Source organism: Dreissena polymorpha, chromosome 2, assembly GCF_020536995.1.
Source record: "Dreissena polymorpha isolate Duluth1 chromosome 2, UMN_Dpol_1.0, whole genome shotgun sequence".
NCBI classification, from domain to species: domain Eukaryota; kingdom Metazoa; phylum Mollusca; class Bivalvia; order Myida; family Dreissenidae; genus Dreissena; species Dreissena polymorpha.
Genome location: NC_068356.1, coordinates 39,393,594 through 39,412,189, shown reverse-complemented (window position 1 = coordinate 39,412,189; position 18,596 = coordinate 39,393,594). Strand labels below are relative to the sequence as shown.

Sequence of the window (18,596 nt, the reverse complement as noted above, 5' to 3'; positions counted from 1 at the left end):
TTTTCTGTGAGTGTTGTGTATTTCTGTAGGGGACCTACCATGAGGAGCTGATCTCTCAGCAACTTCACCATCTCCTTGTGTCCCACCATCACTATCCGCATATAGTATGTAAGAACCCTGTGAAAACAATACAATAACAGTTGAAGTTGATAGCAGCCTCAAGGATGGTTACATCACACAATTTGTTAGATGACATCAAAAAGGCTCCAGTGGCATTAGTGGATAATTGAAAATTAATATGGACTGTGTTCTGTGAAAAGGGGGTTTAATGCATGTGATAAAAGTACCATACCAGATAAGCCGTAGCAGTCCCCACAGGCTAATCAGGGACAACACTTTCCGATTGAATAGTATTTTTCTTTAAAATATAGTGTCTTCTTAGCAAAAATCCAGTTTAGGCAGAAAGTGTCTTCCCTTATTAGCCTGTGTTGACTGCAAAGGCTAATCTGGGATGACACTTTATGCAAATGCATTTAACACCCTTGTCACAGAGCACAGCCCATATGTTGTCTGTCAAGTGATCAGAAGCAAATTGTTTCAAAGTATCATTTGTTTCAAAACAGTAAAACATCAAAATAAAATTTTCCTTTAACCTTTGATTGTATTTATATTTACATTCAAATAAAATCTTTCCTTTAATATGCTGAATCCTTTTAAATGTATTCTTAGGTTACCAAAACTACCTAAATGATAAATCTTTGTTCCGCATAAAAAGTGAGATTTTTCATTTAAAAGAAACATTAAAAATGAGATACATGTATATGTATTCATTGGGGTTTTAAACAAACTCCTAAAGGAAATATTTAGTTTTACTTCAAATGCAAAATTAACTCACCATACGATATCTGCTATATAACCAATTGTTTACAACATTTTCAATTAAAAAATACTTCAGACACAAACTGTCAGACCTGAGACATAGCATCGATTTGAAAATCAGTTAAACAAATCTTTTCCTAAGATAGTTTGTTAGCAATGTCGAAGGCAACATACATATAAGAGTGCCAAGTGTATCCGCTATGAATACATATGGTTATATTCATAAGTCATATAATATAAAGCATATCTAATCATAAACTGACATAAATGGATGTCTATATTTTTTACCCCTCATTCTATAATATTCTTATGTATATTCAGAGAGTTTTTCAGGTATACAAACACTCATAATAGAAAAATTTAGTTATAAATTCAATCAAAATAATGAAAGCAGAACTTGAAATCTACGTTGAACACTCAATGAAAAATTAAAGCAACAAGTCTAATTATTTTCCGTTCACAAAATGGTATTAAATCAAACATCAGATTCATAATGAATTGTTTAAAAGATTGCAATGTAAATAGACTGTTAAATGAAAAGATAAACACTAAAAGAATTGCATAATTGAGCCTCATTCAGGGAAAATGGTTAAAACGCATCTGCATAAATAGTCATCACAGATTAGCCCACATACAGGAGGACACCCAGCGTGGCGGCTATAAAGCCTGAGGATGAGACAAAGCTGATGATGTCCACCAGGACCGGATACTTTGCCTTCCAGCTGTCAATCAACAGCACCACAACCTCGTACGATGTCTTATGCTGCCGGAATGGACCGCACATCTCGCTTGGCTTCAAGCTGGCATTTGAAAAATCGTAAAGTTTAAATAAGAAATTATATCTTGCCTTTTATCTTCGTTTTTTAAATTTGTTAGTCATATATCATCATAATTTACCTAAAATTACATTTTTAAATTAAAATTTTCTTCTGCTCAAGGTTTCAGGCTGGGAACCAGAGACACCAGTACTAACATTAAAGTATTTGAAAAATCGTTAAGTTTAGATTTGCCTTGTTCTGGGAAAACTGGGCTAAATGCATGTGCGTAAAGTGTCGTCCCTGATAAGTCTGTGCAGTCTGTTCAGGGTATTCAGGGACAACACTTTGCACATAAATTAGATTTTTGTTTGAAAGAGAGTTCCTTTAAACGACAAATTACATACAAGTGGAAAGTGTTGTCACTGATTAGTCTGTGTAGACTGCACAGGGTTATCTTGGACAATACTATACATGCCTGTGTAGACTGCACAGGGTTATCTTGGACAATACTATACATGCCTGTGTAGACTGCACAGGGTTATCTTGGACAATACTATACATGCTTGTGTAGACTGCACAGGGTTATCTTTGACAATACTATACATGCCTGTGTAGACTGCACAGGGTTATCTTGGACAATACTATACATGCCTGTGTAGACCACACAGGATTATCTTTGACAATACTATACATGCCTGTGTAGACCACACAGGGTTATCTTGGACAATACTATACATGCCTGTGTAGACCACACAGGATTATCTTTGACAATACTATACATGCTTGTGTAGACTGCACAGGATTATCTTTGACAATACTATACATGCTTGTGTAGACTGCACAGGGTTATCTTGGACAATACTATACATGCCTGTGTAAACCACACAGGATTATCTTTGACAATACTATACATGCTTGTGTAGACTGCACAGGGTTATCTTGGACAATACTATACATGCCTGTGTAGACCACACAGGATTATCTTTGACAATACTATACATGCTTGTGTAGACTGCACAGGATTATCTTTGACAATACTATACATGCTTGTGTAGACTGCACAGGGTTATCTTGGACAATACTATACATGCCTGTGTAGACCACACAGGGTTATCTTGGACAATACTATACATGCTTGTGTAGACTGCACAGGGTTATCTTGGACAATACTATACATGCCTGTGTAGACCACACAGGATTATCTTTGACAATACTATACATGCCTGTGTAGACCACACAGGGTTATCTTGGACAATACTATACATGCCTGTGTAGACCACACAGGATTATCTTTGACAATACTATACATGCCTGTGTAGACCACACAGGGTTATCTTGGACAATACTATACATGCCTATGTAGACCACACAGGGTTATCTTGGACAATACTATACATGCCTGTGTAGACCACACAGGGTTATCTTGGATAATACTATACATGCCTGTGTAGACTGCACAGGGTTATCTTGGACAATACTATACATGCTTGTGTAGACTGCACAGGGTTATCTTGGACAATACTATACATGCCTGTGTAGACCACACAGGGTTATCTTGGACAATACTATACATGCCTGTGTAGACTGCACAGGGTTATCTTGGACAATACTATACATGCCTGTGTAGACCACACAGGGTTATCTTGGACAATACTATACATGCCTGTGTAGACCACACAGGGTTATCTTGGACAATACTATACATGCCTGTGTAGACCACACAGGGTTATCTTGGACGATACTATACATGCCAGTGTAGACCACACAGGGTTATCTTGGACAATACTATACATGCGTTAAGCCCAGTTTACCCAGAAGGAGGCTCAAATAAGAAATAAAATAGTGTCTTTGGACTATTTTTTTTTTAATGTCCTTTTATTCCCTTCATGTACCTAACATTAAATTTTACAATAAAAATGTTAAAATACAGGAATCTAATAATATTTTGCAATGTGCTCAATTGTTCCTTAATAACAAACGTATTTGAGAATTGTACAGATATTCACAGTCATATGCAATTTAAGGAAATTTTAAATGTTAGAAGTAAGAATATACATGTATATGGTGTGCTTTTTTGTACTGTCCCAGGACTTATTCAAGGGGTCAGTGAGAAGCAGACTGATGGTTATGCAACAAATCATAAAGTCTCAAGGATACAACACGCTAATAGACACCATTATACCATACTTTACAGTGCACTATGCACAACCTTGTATTATCCAACCCAATTTTCTAAAATGAGATAAAAAATATTTGAAAAGACTTTAAAACCTGGAAATTGGTTACTATGGTAACCAGGTTACTCACAAGATGATGGCGTAGGCTATGGCTCCCAGTGTGAGCAGGTAGAACAGGAGGAGGAAGGAGAGGAAAATTGTGTGGGCCCTGGATGCACGCCAGGGACGCAGCGACGGCTTGCAGTTCATCACCACACTGAACTGGGAGGCAGAACAGGAGAGATTTATGAACAATACAGACCATAGTGAAAGTAACTAAACTGTTATATTGAAATTTACTTAAATTATGCATCATTTTATATATATTTAAAAAAAGAAACTTCTTAATGCAATGTGCAACATACATGAATATCCTAATAACTGAAAAAACAACACTTTTAACCTACCATTTTAATATTTTTTCATAAGAAAACTCAAGGGTTGTATAAATTTAAGCTTTAATCTTCAACCCTTAATCATTGTATGACCCTACAGGTACATAATTTTACAGTTGACTTCATTTGTTCCAGAGAGCGAGTATTACAGGTTAAGATTGGGTCATTTTTGACGGTTTTTCTTTTGATTATAGGAAAACACCAAGCATCTGATGATTACCTTCAATATGTTTCTGTAAGATATACATCAAACAACTATGCAAGAAATAAATTAAAAGCGTAGGCTTATGGGCGTCACATTGCCAATATAAAAGTTACCAAATGCAAAGTTCACCAAACTTAATGTGCATTTGATGCAATAAATAAATTAGTCCTACATAATTAAGATGATTGTGTGTAAACTCAAACACGTTAAACACAAGCAGACTATAATATGAAGTGTTTCTGTGATTTGAATGTACATGTATTTAATTAATATAGTTAGAATAAAATGTGTTTGGAATATATGGCATAACTGAAAACAGAAAGATTTGGTGTATCATAATGCATTTTAATGCAATTTTTATTGAGATACTTGTGGGCAAGAATTAACGCTGCCTTAATATGTTCAACAACAATACAGACTAGGTCTAGTAATTTGCTTGCAGTCTTAGGGTAGATGTAGTTTTCAAAATAATTTTGTAAGGGTAATTTCGTTGGTGAACAGGTCGTTTCTTTGTTAATTGATCACTGGAAGTCTTTCCGAAAGAATTACCTTTTTAAACCAACTGCATAAGAAAGGAAAATAATAATGATGTTGTTAAATATATTGCTTGGGCTGTGTGCATATAAGCAGCTCATATTGGAAGCTAAAATGTGTAACTATGACATACTGAATAACATATTGTGTTAATTCCATACAATCTTTGGTGCGTAGAGCTTTAGCCATTTGCTAGTTCAATTATTTTTTCTTTTTTTTTCTTTTTTTTTTACTATGGAAAAATGGTTTAAAGACCAATGAAGAGAGCTATATAACGATAAAAAATCAGCCTCGTATGAACAACTATTGAAAGTAAAATTTGGTAGCCATATATGTTTATTTTTATCTAAACAATTTGGATGAAAAGTTCAAAGATTTATATTTAAATGAAAACTTCTTTTGACTACTGACGTGTGCAACAGCTTACTTGCTGAAGAAAGATTACGAGTGGTGTAGCGATTTTTTGTTTTACACCACTTTTGCAAGAAATCTTTAAGGACCATTTTGAGTGGCAAAAATCACATATCGATTTCATATTAACACACAAGTTTGATTCACTTACTTTCAAGCAATTTTATACTTCTTTTGACAATAAATAGTCTAAAATCATTTTGCACACAACACAAATATTTAAATTGTGTGATAGGAATAAATAAGTTATTAGGTTTGTGTCTTTGAGTGCTTGAATTCATCCAACTCGTCTCCGAATTGATTACACAGCTCGGCAAGGTTTCCCATGTACACCTTGCTTCAAGTTGTCAGATTTAAAGTACAAAAGAAGAATGAGCACTGAACATAATCCAATAGCTATTAAGGCTGATGATTAAATATTATAAATACACAGAAATCCATGTAAGCATTAGTAACAATTTAATGCTACAAGAATATATGGATTAAAGTTTATATTGAAAAAAACACACTATTGAATTGTTCAAATCCTGCATTATACTTACCCTTTTAACATAAAATATGATAAACAACTTGATTATCATGATTAGGGACAGCATTGGTGAAAAGTATGTACCCAACCTGAAACAAGAAATATAAAATGTGATGTTGGTTAATTCACATATGGGACATTTGTAGTCTACGGTAGTTTGATTGCAAGTACATTTTTAAAGACATTAAATATGGCATACCGATATAAAAAAGAAATAAAATCATGAATCAAAATGTTTTTGTTTTTTTTGGAAACAACATACATAAGTGCAAACTGTGTAGAAAGGCCTGCAGTACAAGTTAACTTTTTGAAAAAAAAAGACATGAATAGGAAATAAATGAGTCATGCTCTGTGAAAAGGGGGTTTAATGAATTGGCAGAAAGTGCTGTCCCATATTAGCCTGTGCAGACTGCAGGGATGACACTTTCCACCTTAGCTTGATTTTTGCTTAGAAGAGACTTTCTGCAAACAAAAAATATCATAAAAGCGCAAAGTGTCTTCCATGATTAGCCTGTGCGTACTGCACAGGCTAATCTGGGGCGACACTTTACGCACATGCATTAAACCCCCTTTTCACAGAGCAGAGCCCAATATGTATGCACAATAGTTTCTAATCCCTACACAGTAATTAACCACTGTCAGTTAGTACCAGCAGAGAGCCTGGGAGTAGATAAGGTTGAGGGTGTTCCTGCCAATCTCGAACTCCGGGTAGCCCCAGCTCTTGAAACAATTCTCTTTCATGAGTCTGAAATATAACAAACACTCAATCACATGTCACAGACAATGGAGTTTGCAAATGCCAATCTGGGATGGCACACATACAATAAGCCCAGTTTTCCCTGGGCATGGCTCAATTAAGTAGCAATGCCAGGTTTCAGAAATCCGTTTCATTTCTTTGCTTGTTTGAAAATAATTTTGTATTTGAGATTAATGACAAGTTTTTGGAAATTGTAATGTTTTGAATCTGTGAAGAGGTCACTTTTAAACTACAAAGAGGTGTTTATCAATAAAAAACAAGGGCTGTTTGTAAAACATGCATGCCCCCCATATGGGCTGTCAGTTGTAGTGGCAGCCATAGTGTGTATATTTTATTTTTCACTGACCTTGACCTTTGACCTGAAAATCAATAGGGGTCATCTGCCAGTCATGATCAATGTACCTATGAAGTTTCATGATCCTAGGCCTTATTATCCTTGAGTTATCATCAGGAAACCATTTTACTGTTTCAAGACACTGTGACCTTGACCTTTGACCTAGTGACCTGAAAATTTATAGGGTTCATCTGCCAGTCATGATCAATGTACCTATGAAGTTTCATGATCCTAGGCGTAAGGATTCTTGAGTTATCATCAGGAACCATTTTACTATATTGAGTCACTGTGACCTTGACCTTTGACCTAGTGACCTGAAAATCGATAGGCGTCATCTGCCAGTCATGATCAATGTACCTATGAAGTTTCATGATCATAGGCCTTATTATCCTTGAGTTATCATCAGGAAACCATTTTACTGTTTCAAGACACTGTGATCTTGACCTTTGACCAAGTGACCTGAAAATTTATAGGGTTCATCTGCCAGTCATGAACAATGTACCTATGAAGTTTCATGATCCTAGGCGTAAGGATTCTTGAGTTATCATCCGGAACCATTTTACTATATTGAGTCACTGTGACCTTGACCTTTGACCTAGTGACCTGAAAATCGATAGGCGTCATCTGCCAGTCATGATCAATGTACCTATGAAGTTTCATGATCATAGGCCTTATTATACTTGAGTTATCATCAGGAAACCATTTTACTGTTTCAAGACACTGTGACCTTGACCTTTGACCTAGTGACCTGAAAATGTATAGGGTTCATCTGCCAGTCATGATCAATGTACCTATGAAGTTTCATGATCCTAGGCGTAAGGATTCTTGAGTTATCATCCGGAACCATTTTACTATATTGAGTCACTGTGACCTTGACCTTTGACCTAGTGACCTGAAAATCGATAGGCGTCATCTGCCAGTCATGATCAATGTACCTATGAAGTTTCATGATCATAGGCCTTATTATCCTTGAGTTATCATCAGGAAACCATTTTACTGTTTCAAGACACTGTGACCTTGACCTTTGACCTAGTGACCTGAAAATTTATAGGGTTCATCTACCAGTCATGAACAATGTACCTATGAAGTTTCATGATCCTAGGCGTAAGGATTCTTGAGTTATCATCCGGAACCATTTTATTATATTGAGTCACTGTGACCTTGACCTTTGACCTAGTGACCTGAAAATCGATAGGCGTCATCTGCCAGTCATGATCAATGTACCTATGAAGTTTCATGATCATAGGCCTTAAAATACTTGAGTTATCATCAGGAAACCATTTTACTGTTTCAAGACATTGTGACCTTGACCTTTGACCTTGTGACCTGAAAATTTATAGGGTTCATTGCCAGTCATGATCAATGTACCTATGAAGTTTCATGATCATAGGCCTTATTATCCTTGAGTTATCATCAGGAAACCATTTTACTGTTTCAAGACACTGTGACCTTGACCTTTGACCTAGTTGCCTGAAAATCAATAGGGTCATCTGCCAGTCATGATCAATGTACCTATGAAGTTTCACGATCCTAGGCCTTAGCGTTCTTGAGTTATCTTCCGGAAACCATCTGGTGGACGGACCGACGGACAGACCGACAGACGGACCGACACTTTTTTTGTTAGTTTCGAGTACTAGACAGCTTGTTTTGCTTGACCGTTACTTTTAATGTTCAAGAGATAACTCTGCAATTTTTTTGTGATAATGTGTGTGGCCTTTCAAATATTCTTGACAATTTTTTCATAACAAGCGCGCATGCATTATCCCTTATGAGGCCTTATCAGGCCTTTTGATATAAAGTTGTGCGAGTGCAATAATTTAGAATAAGACATTTCGAGACAGGCATCATTAGGTGTATGTCGATACCAGATAACAAAAAAAGCCACGCGCGAGAGGTAAGTTCCTCATTTTTTCTTTAAAGTTATATCATAAAGATAAGTTTTTTTAGACAAGGCGCATGGTCGAGTTTATAAATGGTGCATCAATTTCTATTGCAACGAAAAACATCACGGAAGAATGGTAGATTTTTCCCCCAAAAATAGAAAATTCGGTCGGAAAACAGCATAAACAGGATGAATAGAAAACATTTCAACAAAATAAAACTACTTCGACATATTGTAAGAAATTGTTTGATAGTCCAGCATGTAGAGTAATCACTTTGCTTCAAATACTGAAATTTTGATAGTATTCAATGAAATATAAACGAAGATAGAGCATGTGCAGAACAATAAACCCCCTCTTCTTCGAAGGGGGAGGGGGGGGCATAAAAATGATTAGGAGAGATTAATTTTAGCTGCTTTATCGGAAGATGTGGCTTAACTGCATTTGTGTAAAGTGCGGTCTTATCTGGGACAACAATTTTCGCCTCAACTGGATTTTGTCTATGAAGATACTTTTTTGATTTTTTTTCATAGAAAAGCGGAAATTTATGATAAGCCTGTGTGGACTGCACAGGCTTATCTGGTATAATACTTTATGCACATGCATTAAGCCCTATTTCCCCAGAGAAAGGCTTAATTTAGTAGCATGAGCTGGATTTCAGAAATAAGTTTTGATTCATCAATCTGACATTGTTAAATTAGCAATGAGCAATTATTGGGAGTTCTTACGTAGGAATTGGTTTATTGGGAGTGCTGATATATGTAGGAATTGGTTTACTAGGCATGCATTAAAGGGACTTGTTCACAGACTTTTGTATTAAACAAACTTTATTATAGTATTTCTTAATTTCTTATAAAATAAAATAAAATATTTGGAAAAACCTATATTACTCATAGCATGGTGGAGCAAGCAAATTCGTTGAATTGATATCCCCAGAAATCTCGTAGCGTATCTCAGATATAGCCTTGAAAAGTTACATCATACAAAAAAAACAAAACAAAGGGCAATAACGCTTAATTTAGAAAGTGCAGGGTTATGGTTCTTTTGCATGACACTTCTTCCCATTGATTTCTACACACCCATGAAGTTTCATGTTGAAATGTTGCATCATATCTAAGATAAGGCCCTGAAAAGCTACAATACAACAAGAGCAACACATAATGGGTGCCATGCTCGGCTGCAAAAGCTTGTCAGAATTTTTTTTAGAGGTCATATGTAACCTTGACCTTTGACCTAGCTACCCAAAAATCGGTGTGGCGTGTAGAACTCATCAAGGTGCATCTACATATGAAGTTTCAAAGTTGTAGGTGGAAGCACATTGATTGTAGATCCAATGTTAAGGTTTTAGCACGACATGGGCGGACGACACGACAAGCTGGCTATGACAATACCTCAGGTTTTCTCCTAAAACAGCCTCGCTAAAAAAAGCAAAGGCAATAATTCTTATTTAAGAAAGAGTAGGGTTATGGATCTTAAGCATGGCACTTCTCCTCATTAATATCAATACACCCATGAATTTTCATGTTGAAATCTTGCATGGTATCTGAGATATAACCCTAAAAACAAATTGACATACAAAAAAACTAAATAAAGTGCAATAACTCTTATTAAAGAAAGTGTAGGGTTATGGTTCTTATGCATGGCACTTCTCCTCATTGATATCTATACACCTATGAAGTTTTATGTTGATATCTTATATACTTTCTGAGAAAAGGCCATAAAAGGTTTTGTGACTGACAGATGGACAAACAGACTGGTTGACAGACCCAATTCTATATCCCTCCGACTTGACTGTTCAAGCAAGAACATAAAAAAAATAGTAATGCAAATACAGTCAATCTTGTAATTGCGACCACTTGAATTAAGCGACTTTAGTCTTATGCAACCACTTTAAATCACGCCCGAGCGTTTTAACTATATTTTCATATTGTATTAAGCGACTTTTGTCTTACGCGACCAGCGACCGCTGATTTTAGTGTTTTTTGATGCCCAAGTCTTGAATTAAGCGACCGCGTTAAGGTAAAAGTGGTAAATCTGTTGACCGTTCAGGGAAAAATCAATGCTAATTGCTTATTTAAGCCGATAACATGAACAATTACACCTTTGATTTCACACCAGCCATTTTCCTTTGTCGCGATGACCGGTCCTGACCGGTGTTAATGCTGACTGCTTATCAATTTTTGGTGTCCAATAATATAGTGAGGTATTGCCAACAGTCTACGGGTTAAAGAGTTTACTATCTGGGACGTTAAGTGGCAAATTTTATCGCCAATTTTATTGCAGAAACAATGCGCCGACGCGACAAACATTTTCACAGTGTTCTCGAGAGAACATGTAGCGAAATCTGGTCATTAAAAAATGTAATTGTTATAATGCTAATTAGTGTGTGTTAGCAAATTTTCCAATCAGGCGTGTTTATTTAGTTTTCAATCAAGGTGTTTTATTTATTTCCCTATGACCCATAATCATGTCAGATATATATAAGCTTACATGCAGAAATTAAAATGTCAAAACGGAAAGTATTAACGTTAAATTAAAAAATTCGAGTATTGGAAGTGTCGAACAGTAAAAGTGCATGTAAATTTAATCGCGAATGAGTTTGGAATCAGAAAAACCCATTCTACGTGCAAACCATTTACTTTGTATTTAGAATTAGAGAGAAATATGGGCTGTCCATTGTAGTGGCAGCCATTGTGTGAATAAGTTTTTTGTCACTGTGACCTTGACCTTTGACCTAGTGACCTGAAAATCTATAGGGGTCATCTGCGAGTCATGATCAATGTACCTATGAAGTGTCATGATCCTAGGCAAAAGCGTTCTTGAGTTATCATCCAGAAACAATTTTACTGTTTTGGGTCACCGTAACCTTGACCTTTGACCTGAAAATCAATATGGGTCATCTGTGAGTCATGATCAATGTACCTATGAAGTTTCATGATCCTTGGCGTAAGCGTTCTTGAGTTATCTTCCGGAAACCATTTTACTATTTCGGGTCACCATGACCTTGACCTTTGACCTAGTGACCTCAAAATCAATAGGGGCCATCTGCAAGTCATGATCTATCTACCTATGAAGTTTCATGATCCTAGGCGTATGCGTTCTTGAGTTTTCATCCGGAAACCATTTTACTATTTCGGGTCACCGTGACCTTGACCTTTGACCTAGTGACCTCAAAATCAATAGAGGTCATCTGCGAGTCATGATCAATCTACCCATGAAGTTTCATGATCCTAGGCCTAAGCGTTCTTGAATTATCATCTGGAAACCACCTGGTGGACGGACCGACCGACATGTGCAAAGCAATATACCCCCTCTTCTTCGAAGGGGGGCATAACAAATACAACTTATTTTAAGTAAAAAGTTGTTTTATTCATTTTATTTATATTTAGATTCATTTGATTACAAAAGCTGAAATCGCTGTGTCAAAAGGAGATAATCCTAAATCTGGATTTAAAATCAAAGGTCTGCATCCATCACAAATGGCCTTTTTTAAATTTAAAGACCATTATATTAAGAGACCACTTTTGGTTACTCCCTTTAGTGGTCTCTTAAAACAAGATTGACTGTATATTTGATGACAACATCATAACAAGAGGCCCATGAGGGCCTGAATCGCTCTACTGCTATAAACACTGTGAAAGTTTGGAAAAAATAAGATGGAAACTGTGTACTTAATCGTGCAAACAAGGAGAATTGTCTCAAATTCAAGGGGAGATTATGGTGTACTTATTTCTCCGATACAGCTCATATTCAATAGGCTTCAAGTCCTCATTGATATAAAGATACTGTGCAAATTTGGAAATAATTGGATGAAAACTGTGGAATAAATTGCGTAAACAAGCAGGATTACAAAATTTTCTCATATTCAAGGGGAAGTCATTCTGGACTTATTGCTTCGATATTGCTCTTTTTAAAAAAGGGTTTGAGTCCTCATTGATACAAAGACACGGTGCAAGTTTGCCAAGAATTGGATGAAAATTATGGACTTCATCACATAAAAAACTGAATTTTCATTTTTTTCTCAAATTCAAGGGGAGATCATTCTGGACTTATAACTCCGATATTGCTCAATTTCTAAAGGGTTTGACTCAGCATTCAGATAAAGACACTGTGCAAGTTGGGAAATGATTGGATGAAAACTGTGGACTTTATTGTGTAAACAAGCCTTATTTCACAATTTTCTCAAATTCAAGGGGAGATAATTCTGGACTTTTTACTCTGATGTAACCCATTTTCAGTAGGGCTCGAGTCCTCATGAATATAAAGACATTGAACAAGTTTGAAAAGAATCGGATCAAAACTGTGGACTTTATCGCGTAAACAAGAAAAAGTCTAGCGCACGCACGATGGAAACCACGCCATGACATAAGCTCTTCAGGCCTACGACCAGAAGAGCTAAAAACAAAATGAACCAGCACATGCATCAAACTCAAGTGTATGTTAATAATGACAAAAAAAAAACATATAACAAATCACATTTTCCCCATACAAAAGTAATCTTAGCTGATAATACATCCATACCAAAGAAAACTGTGTACAATGCAAACTTTTTTACCAAAGTAGTGCTATGCAAGCAATGCTCCATGTCATACAAACACTTCCTTCTTTGAAAACAATATCAAGCTTTCCAATAACATGGATTAATTGAATGCACATTAGTAAAATTACAGACATTTTCGGTCCTATTTGCTAGTTTTCTTGTCTTAATCTTTTCCCACTTAGAAGCAAAGTGAAAATGGCTATAGGCAAACAGCATAAAACCAGAACAGCCTGCGAGTAACTCGAGAAACTTGCAGTCTGTTCAGGTTTTATTCTGTTTGCAGCTCATCAGTATCTAAGAGTTGGAAATAAAGCCTTTAAATATTGAACCTAGTGAGAAAGATCTTTAACTTTCTATGGGACTACAAATGCATCAAAATACGTATCTAAGTGGTAAAAGGTTAAAAAAAAAAATTGGCATTTAAAACCGGTGCTCCTTATACATGGATGTGTGTTATACCTATTATAAACAGTCACCATGAGATTGTGATGGGAAACAGTACATCAATAGCAAACATATCATATCTTAACATCTTTGTACAATGCATTGTTAGTGAAATCAGGGGGTTTTCAAGCCATTTTGGGAAAAGGAGTCTGGTGACATTGTGATTTTTTTAAATTGTTAAAATTGCCAAAATGGATTTTTTTCAACAAAATGGACTGAATTGGGATTGTTTTTATCAACAAATATTAACACATCAGGCCTTTTCCGCGCCATGGTTATAGTAATATGCTTTGTTAGATGTTAATGCAATAAATTGAAATATAATAATCATTTGACACTTTTTTCTTTAAAAAACAAATAAAATAATTTCTGTTTGGGAGCGGGTCCAATTGCTTTGAGATCTGGTCAGTTTTACGGGAGTTTGTACATAGCAGAAAACCCCCTAGAAATACATGCAGCATGCACAATGCCAGTCATGCTTCACATGTGCACCAGTACAGCAAGCACAATGCCAGTAACAAATCTTATGTAGTGAAAACCACACATGTAACACAGGACAATCACAATGCCGAAGGCACTGCAGTAGTTTGTTATTATAAGTGGTACATATATATGGTAAAAAGAAACGCACTTAAGTTGTGCCTGGAATATCCACATTTTGATAGTTGCAACATCATTATCATTGTGTTCATCAGAAACACATCAATGTTGGCATAATTCTACATCTCTATTATCATCAAATTCACCACCATCATAATTATTATCAGCATCAAATGCACAATTTCCTTATCATATCATAATTGTCTTACCTTCTGACAAACTCTACAAAGAATGTTGTGAGCAGGATGAAGACAAAGTCCACAATGACAAGGCGGTAGATCTGCTGTCCTATGAATGTTTCACGACACTGAAATGTACACATGTGCATTTCAAACACCCTTTGGAGCCAGCGTGCTTGCAGATAAAAATGAGTCTTGATCTGGCAAAAACTGGGTTTAATGCATGTGGGTAAAGTGAAGTAACAGCCTGCTGAATAGCCTGGACAACTAATGCATGTGGGTAAAGTGAAGTAACAGCCTGCTGAATAGCCTGGACAACTAATGCATGTGGGTAAAGTGAAGTAACAGCCTGCTGAATAGCCTGGGCAACTAATGCATGTGGGTAAAGTGAAGTAACAGCCTGCTGAATAGCCTGGACAACTAATGCATGTGGGTAAAGTGAAGTAACAGCCTGCTGAATAGCCTGGACAACGAATGCATGTGGGTAAAGTGAAGTAACAGCCTGCTGAATAGCCTGGACAACACTATCGGGGTAAAGTTAAGTAACAGCCTGCTGAATAGCCTGGACAACACTTTCAGCTTTTTTTGTATTTTTGGTTCAAAGGAAGTCTCTTTTTAGCTTTAATCCAGTTTTAGCAGAAATAGTCTTCCCTGATTTAACTGTGCCTAATCTGTGTTAACAGTAAACACACATGCATTAAACCTTGTTTTTTGTACAGCTAGGCTCAATTGTTTAAATTATTAAGATTGTGTTTCATAGATTGCTCTTTTCACAAAAGAATGTTTAAAAAAGTTGTGATAACTTTGAGTGAACATTTCCTTAATGGGCCTTTCCAGTCTAAGATCAATAAAAGAAGAATTTCCAATTGTTATGCTAACAAACAATGTGACAAATTTTAGGCATAATGACCAGGGTATTACTGTTAGGGCAACACTTACCAAGACAGTAGTTTCCAACCGTTGATACCAAAAGTACACGAGAACACCCAGGGTGGCAGCCTTCAAAAGCATAGTCCTGAAACACAGTGGTAGTTAGGCAATAGCTATACACAGAGAAATGCAATAGACCAAACTATTATGTGATGTTGGAACAAGACATTTATTTGGAATAAAATGTGTTTTTTAAATGCGATATATGCAGTTTTTACCTCGTGTTTTTTTTTAATTACACGTAAAACAGATACCTGCATAGTTGACCAAGGCATGAACTCAGTTCTAAATGACAGTCAGCATTATAAACAAGAGAGCCCTAGACCTGACACATTTAGAACCTAAACTTTTATATGTAGATTTTATGATGTTTGTTTTATAACTGTTACTTTTATCTTGATCTTTTTTACTCTTTATGACAATGACTTTATTTTATCTAAGACAGTATAAGAACAAAGTCAAGTTTTTAACATCAACATATATAAGGAGAAGAAGTCATTAGAAGAAAAAAGTTAACACACAACACACAGATGAACGCACAAAAGCACTGACAAAAAAGAGCACTATGTGCTAAGGCAAGCTAAAAACACACTCAATTTTAATGAAAAAGTCATGGAAAAGAGCTTATAAATCTAAAAGTATAATTTTACAGAAATACATTAAGAACACAAAATAAACAATGATGTCAATTCCAATTTTGATGTCTCATTCCAGATTCTTACAATACTGTGATATAGAAAATATCCAATCGTAGTTTATGTCTTTAAATACAAATTATTATAGGACAAATAGGTTGTAATCAAAACAGCAGATGACCCGTGCTCTGAGAAAATGGGGCTTCATGCATCTGCATAAAGTGATGTCCTAGATTAGCCTGCGCAGTCCGCACAGGCTCATCAGGCATGACAATTAGACTTTAGCTTATATAGCATTTTTTCTAAAAAAATAAGTCTCTTCTTAGCAAAAATCAAGTTTTAGGCAGAAATTGTTCTCCCTTATAAATCTGTGAAGACGACACAGTTTAATCTGGGATGACACTTTACACATAAGCATTAAGCTTTGTTTTCCCAGAACAAAAATCGTCATATATAACTTTGTCCACACCTGGTCATGTTGATATAGAGCTGGTTCTTTGGTTGCTTGTATGCCTCAAAGCGTGCCACAAAGGAGAACAGAAACGGCAGGATGAGATTGACCCCAGACACTGTCAGGGGCATAGCCATCTCATTTAAAATCAGAATGTCCACCTGAAACATGCTACAGGGTTAGTTCCCTTGACATAAAAGGGAGGCAACCTGATTGTCAATGTGATTAAGTTACCACAAAGAAATACTCATGCCTGTTGAGATTCTCGTGAGTGATATTAAATGCTTTAATATTTTTAATACAGTGTGTTTTTTATGATGCAGAGACAAACTATTCAATGACAATTGTATTTAAAGGGATTTTTGTATAAAATACCAGATCAAGTCAGCTTTTTTTTAATTTTATGATTTGTATCAGCATTAATGAATCCATGTGTATGATGGTTCTTACATGCATGTTATCTAACTGAATGTATGGATAACAAAATATACAAGAAACCGTCGGAGACGGGTGATGCTCGCCAAAGATTTTTTGTCACAATATTGCACTATATATTCAGATAAAAGGAAACGTCTTGAGGGCACAGTAGTTGGGGGGACAATAACTTTTTTATAGAAAATTTCAAAGGGCCATAACTCTGTTAAAAATCATCCGACCAGAACCCGCTGATAATATGCACATCTCCTCTTGATAGTGAAGCTTCCCATAAAGTTTCATTGAATTCTGGTCATTAGTTGCTGAGAAATAGCCCGGACAAAAATTGTGCACGGACGGAAACACACACCGACAGACGAAGCGGCGACTATATGCATCCCCCAAAATAAATTTTGGGGAAGCATAAAATTACATATTAATGTGTTCTTGAATACAATTTACCGATTGTTAATTTCAAAATTTCAAATAAATTTTTTAAATATGTTAAAAACAAAACAATATCAGTCAACATAAATCCTAAATATTTTCACAGACTATCAACTGAATTAACCTCTGTGTGATTATGTCATAGAAAATATATCTACAAAATTAAACTTAAGGCACACAAAAAGCAAAATATAGAATTAAAGTGGAGTCATCAAAGTTCTGTCTCCTACAGATAATGCAGAAAAATGTGAAGACAAATTACTGTTGTATGCAATAAATGTGGTTGAAGCTAATTGAGCACAGACTTAACGGGGACGATACTTTACGTCTTAACAAGATTTTAATTTAGAAGGAACATCCCTTAAACAAATAAAACCTTAGAAGCATGAAGAATGGTCCCTGATTAACCTTTGTAAACTGCACAGGCTTATTCGGGATGAGACTTTATGCACATGCATTAAGCACAGTTTTCACAGAATGAGGCTAAATTAATTTCTGAAATGCTTTATAACACAAAAAGAGGTGACCAGAATCAAAACAAGTACTATACTAATATGCATCATAAGCATTATACATATTCACACAAAATATGGCTACCTTCTAGATAGATGCTGAAAGCACTTTGAGAGCTGTAACACATTTCCCATTTAATCTCGCCCTTTAATATGGATCAATCCTCAATGATTGATAATCACATTGCCATCCGAGCATATTACACACAGTGTACACAACTAGATATGTCTATATGAGTCGCGTTCTGAGAAAACTGGGTTTAATGCATGTGCATAAAGTGTCGTCCCAGATTACTCTACTCTAATCAGGGACGACACCTTCCGCCTTAACTGGATTTTCGTGTAAAAGAGACTTCCTTTCAACGAAAAATACTATAAAAGCGGAAAAAGTCGTCCCTAATTAGCCTTGGCGGACTGCAAATGCACATGCATTAAACCCAGTTTTCTCAGAACACAACTCATATGTGAGCAAGCTTTCAAAACCGCATGCATTATCGCTAGATGCAAGGACTAGACATAATAAAGGTCCACATTAACATCTAAGCATTTTCCATCTTTCATGTTGTATGCAGTCTACAGATAACTAACAAAGCAAATGAAAAGCTG

At 35.9% G+C, this 18,596-nt stretch overlaps 1 protein-coding gene and 1 long non-coding RNA gene across 4 annotated transcripts in view; one reads left to right on the top strand and one right to left on the bottom strand.

Moving 5' to 3' along the window:
* The window catches only part of LOC127866698 (uncharacterized), a 194,114-nt gene that overhangs the window by 68,739 nt on the left and 106,779 nt on the right, over positions 1–18,596 (top strand). The gene's annotated exons all lie outside the window — the stretch shown is intronic.
* The window catches only part of LOC127866670 (transmembrane channel-like protein 7), a 42,906-nt gene that overhangs the window by 8,161 nt on the left and 16,149 nt on the right, over positions 1–18,596 (bottom strand). For all 3 annotated transcript variants that reach the window (XM_052407404.1, XM_052407405.1, XM_052407406.1), the window contains exons 10-17: positions 16,636–16,778; positions 15,541–15,616; positions 14,632–14,729; positions 6,517–6,612; positions 5,881–5,956; positions 3,885–4,015; positions 1,455–1,619; positions 39–117 (exon numbers count right to left, since the gene is read on the bottom strand). In XM_052407404.1, the coding sequence (XP_052263364.1) occupies positions 39–117; positions 1,455–1,619; positions 3,885–4,015; positions 5,881–5,956; positions 6,517–6,612; positions 14,632–14,729; positions 15,541–15,616; positions 16,636–16,778 (864 nt within the window). The remainder of the gene's footprint in view (positions 1–38; positions 118–1,454; positions 1,620–3,884; positions 4,016–5,880; positions 5,957–6,516; positions 6,613–14,631; positions 14,730–15,540; positions 15,617–16,635; positions 16,779–18,596) is intronic.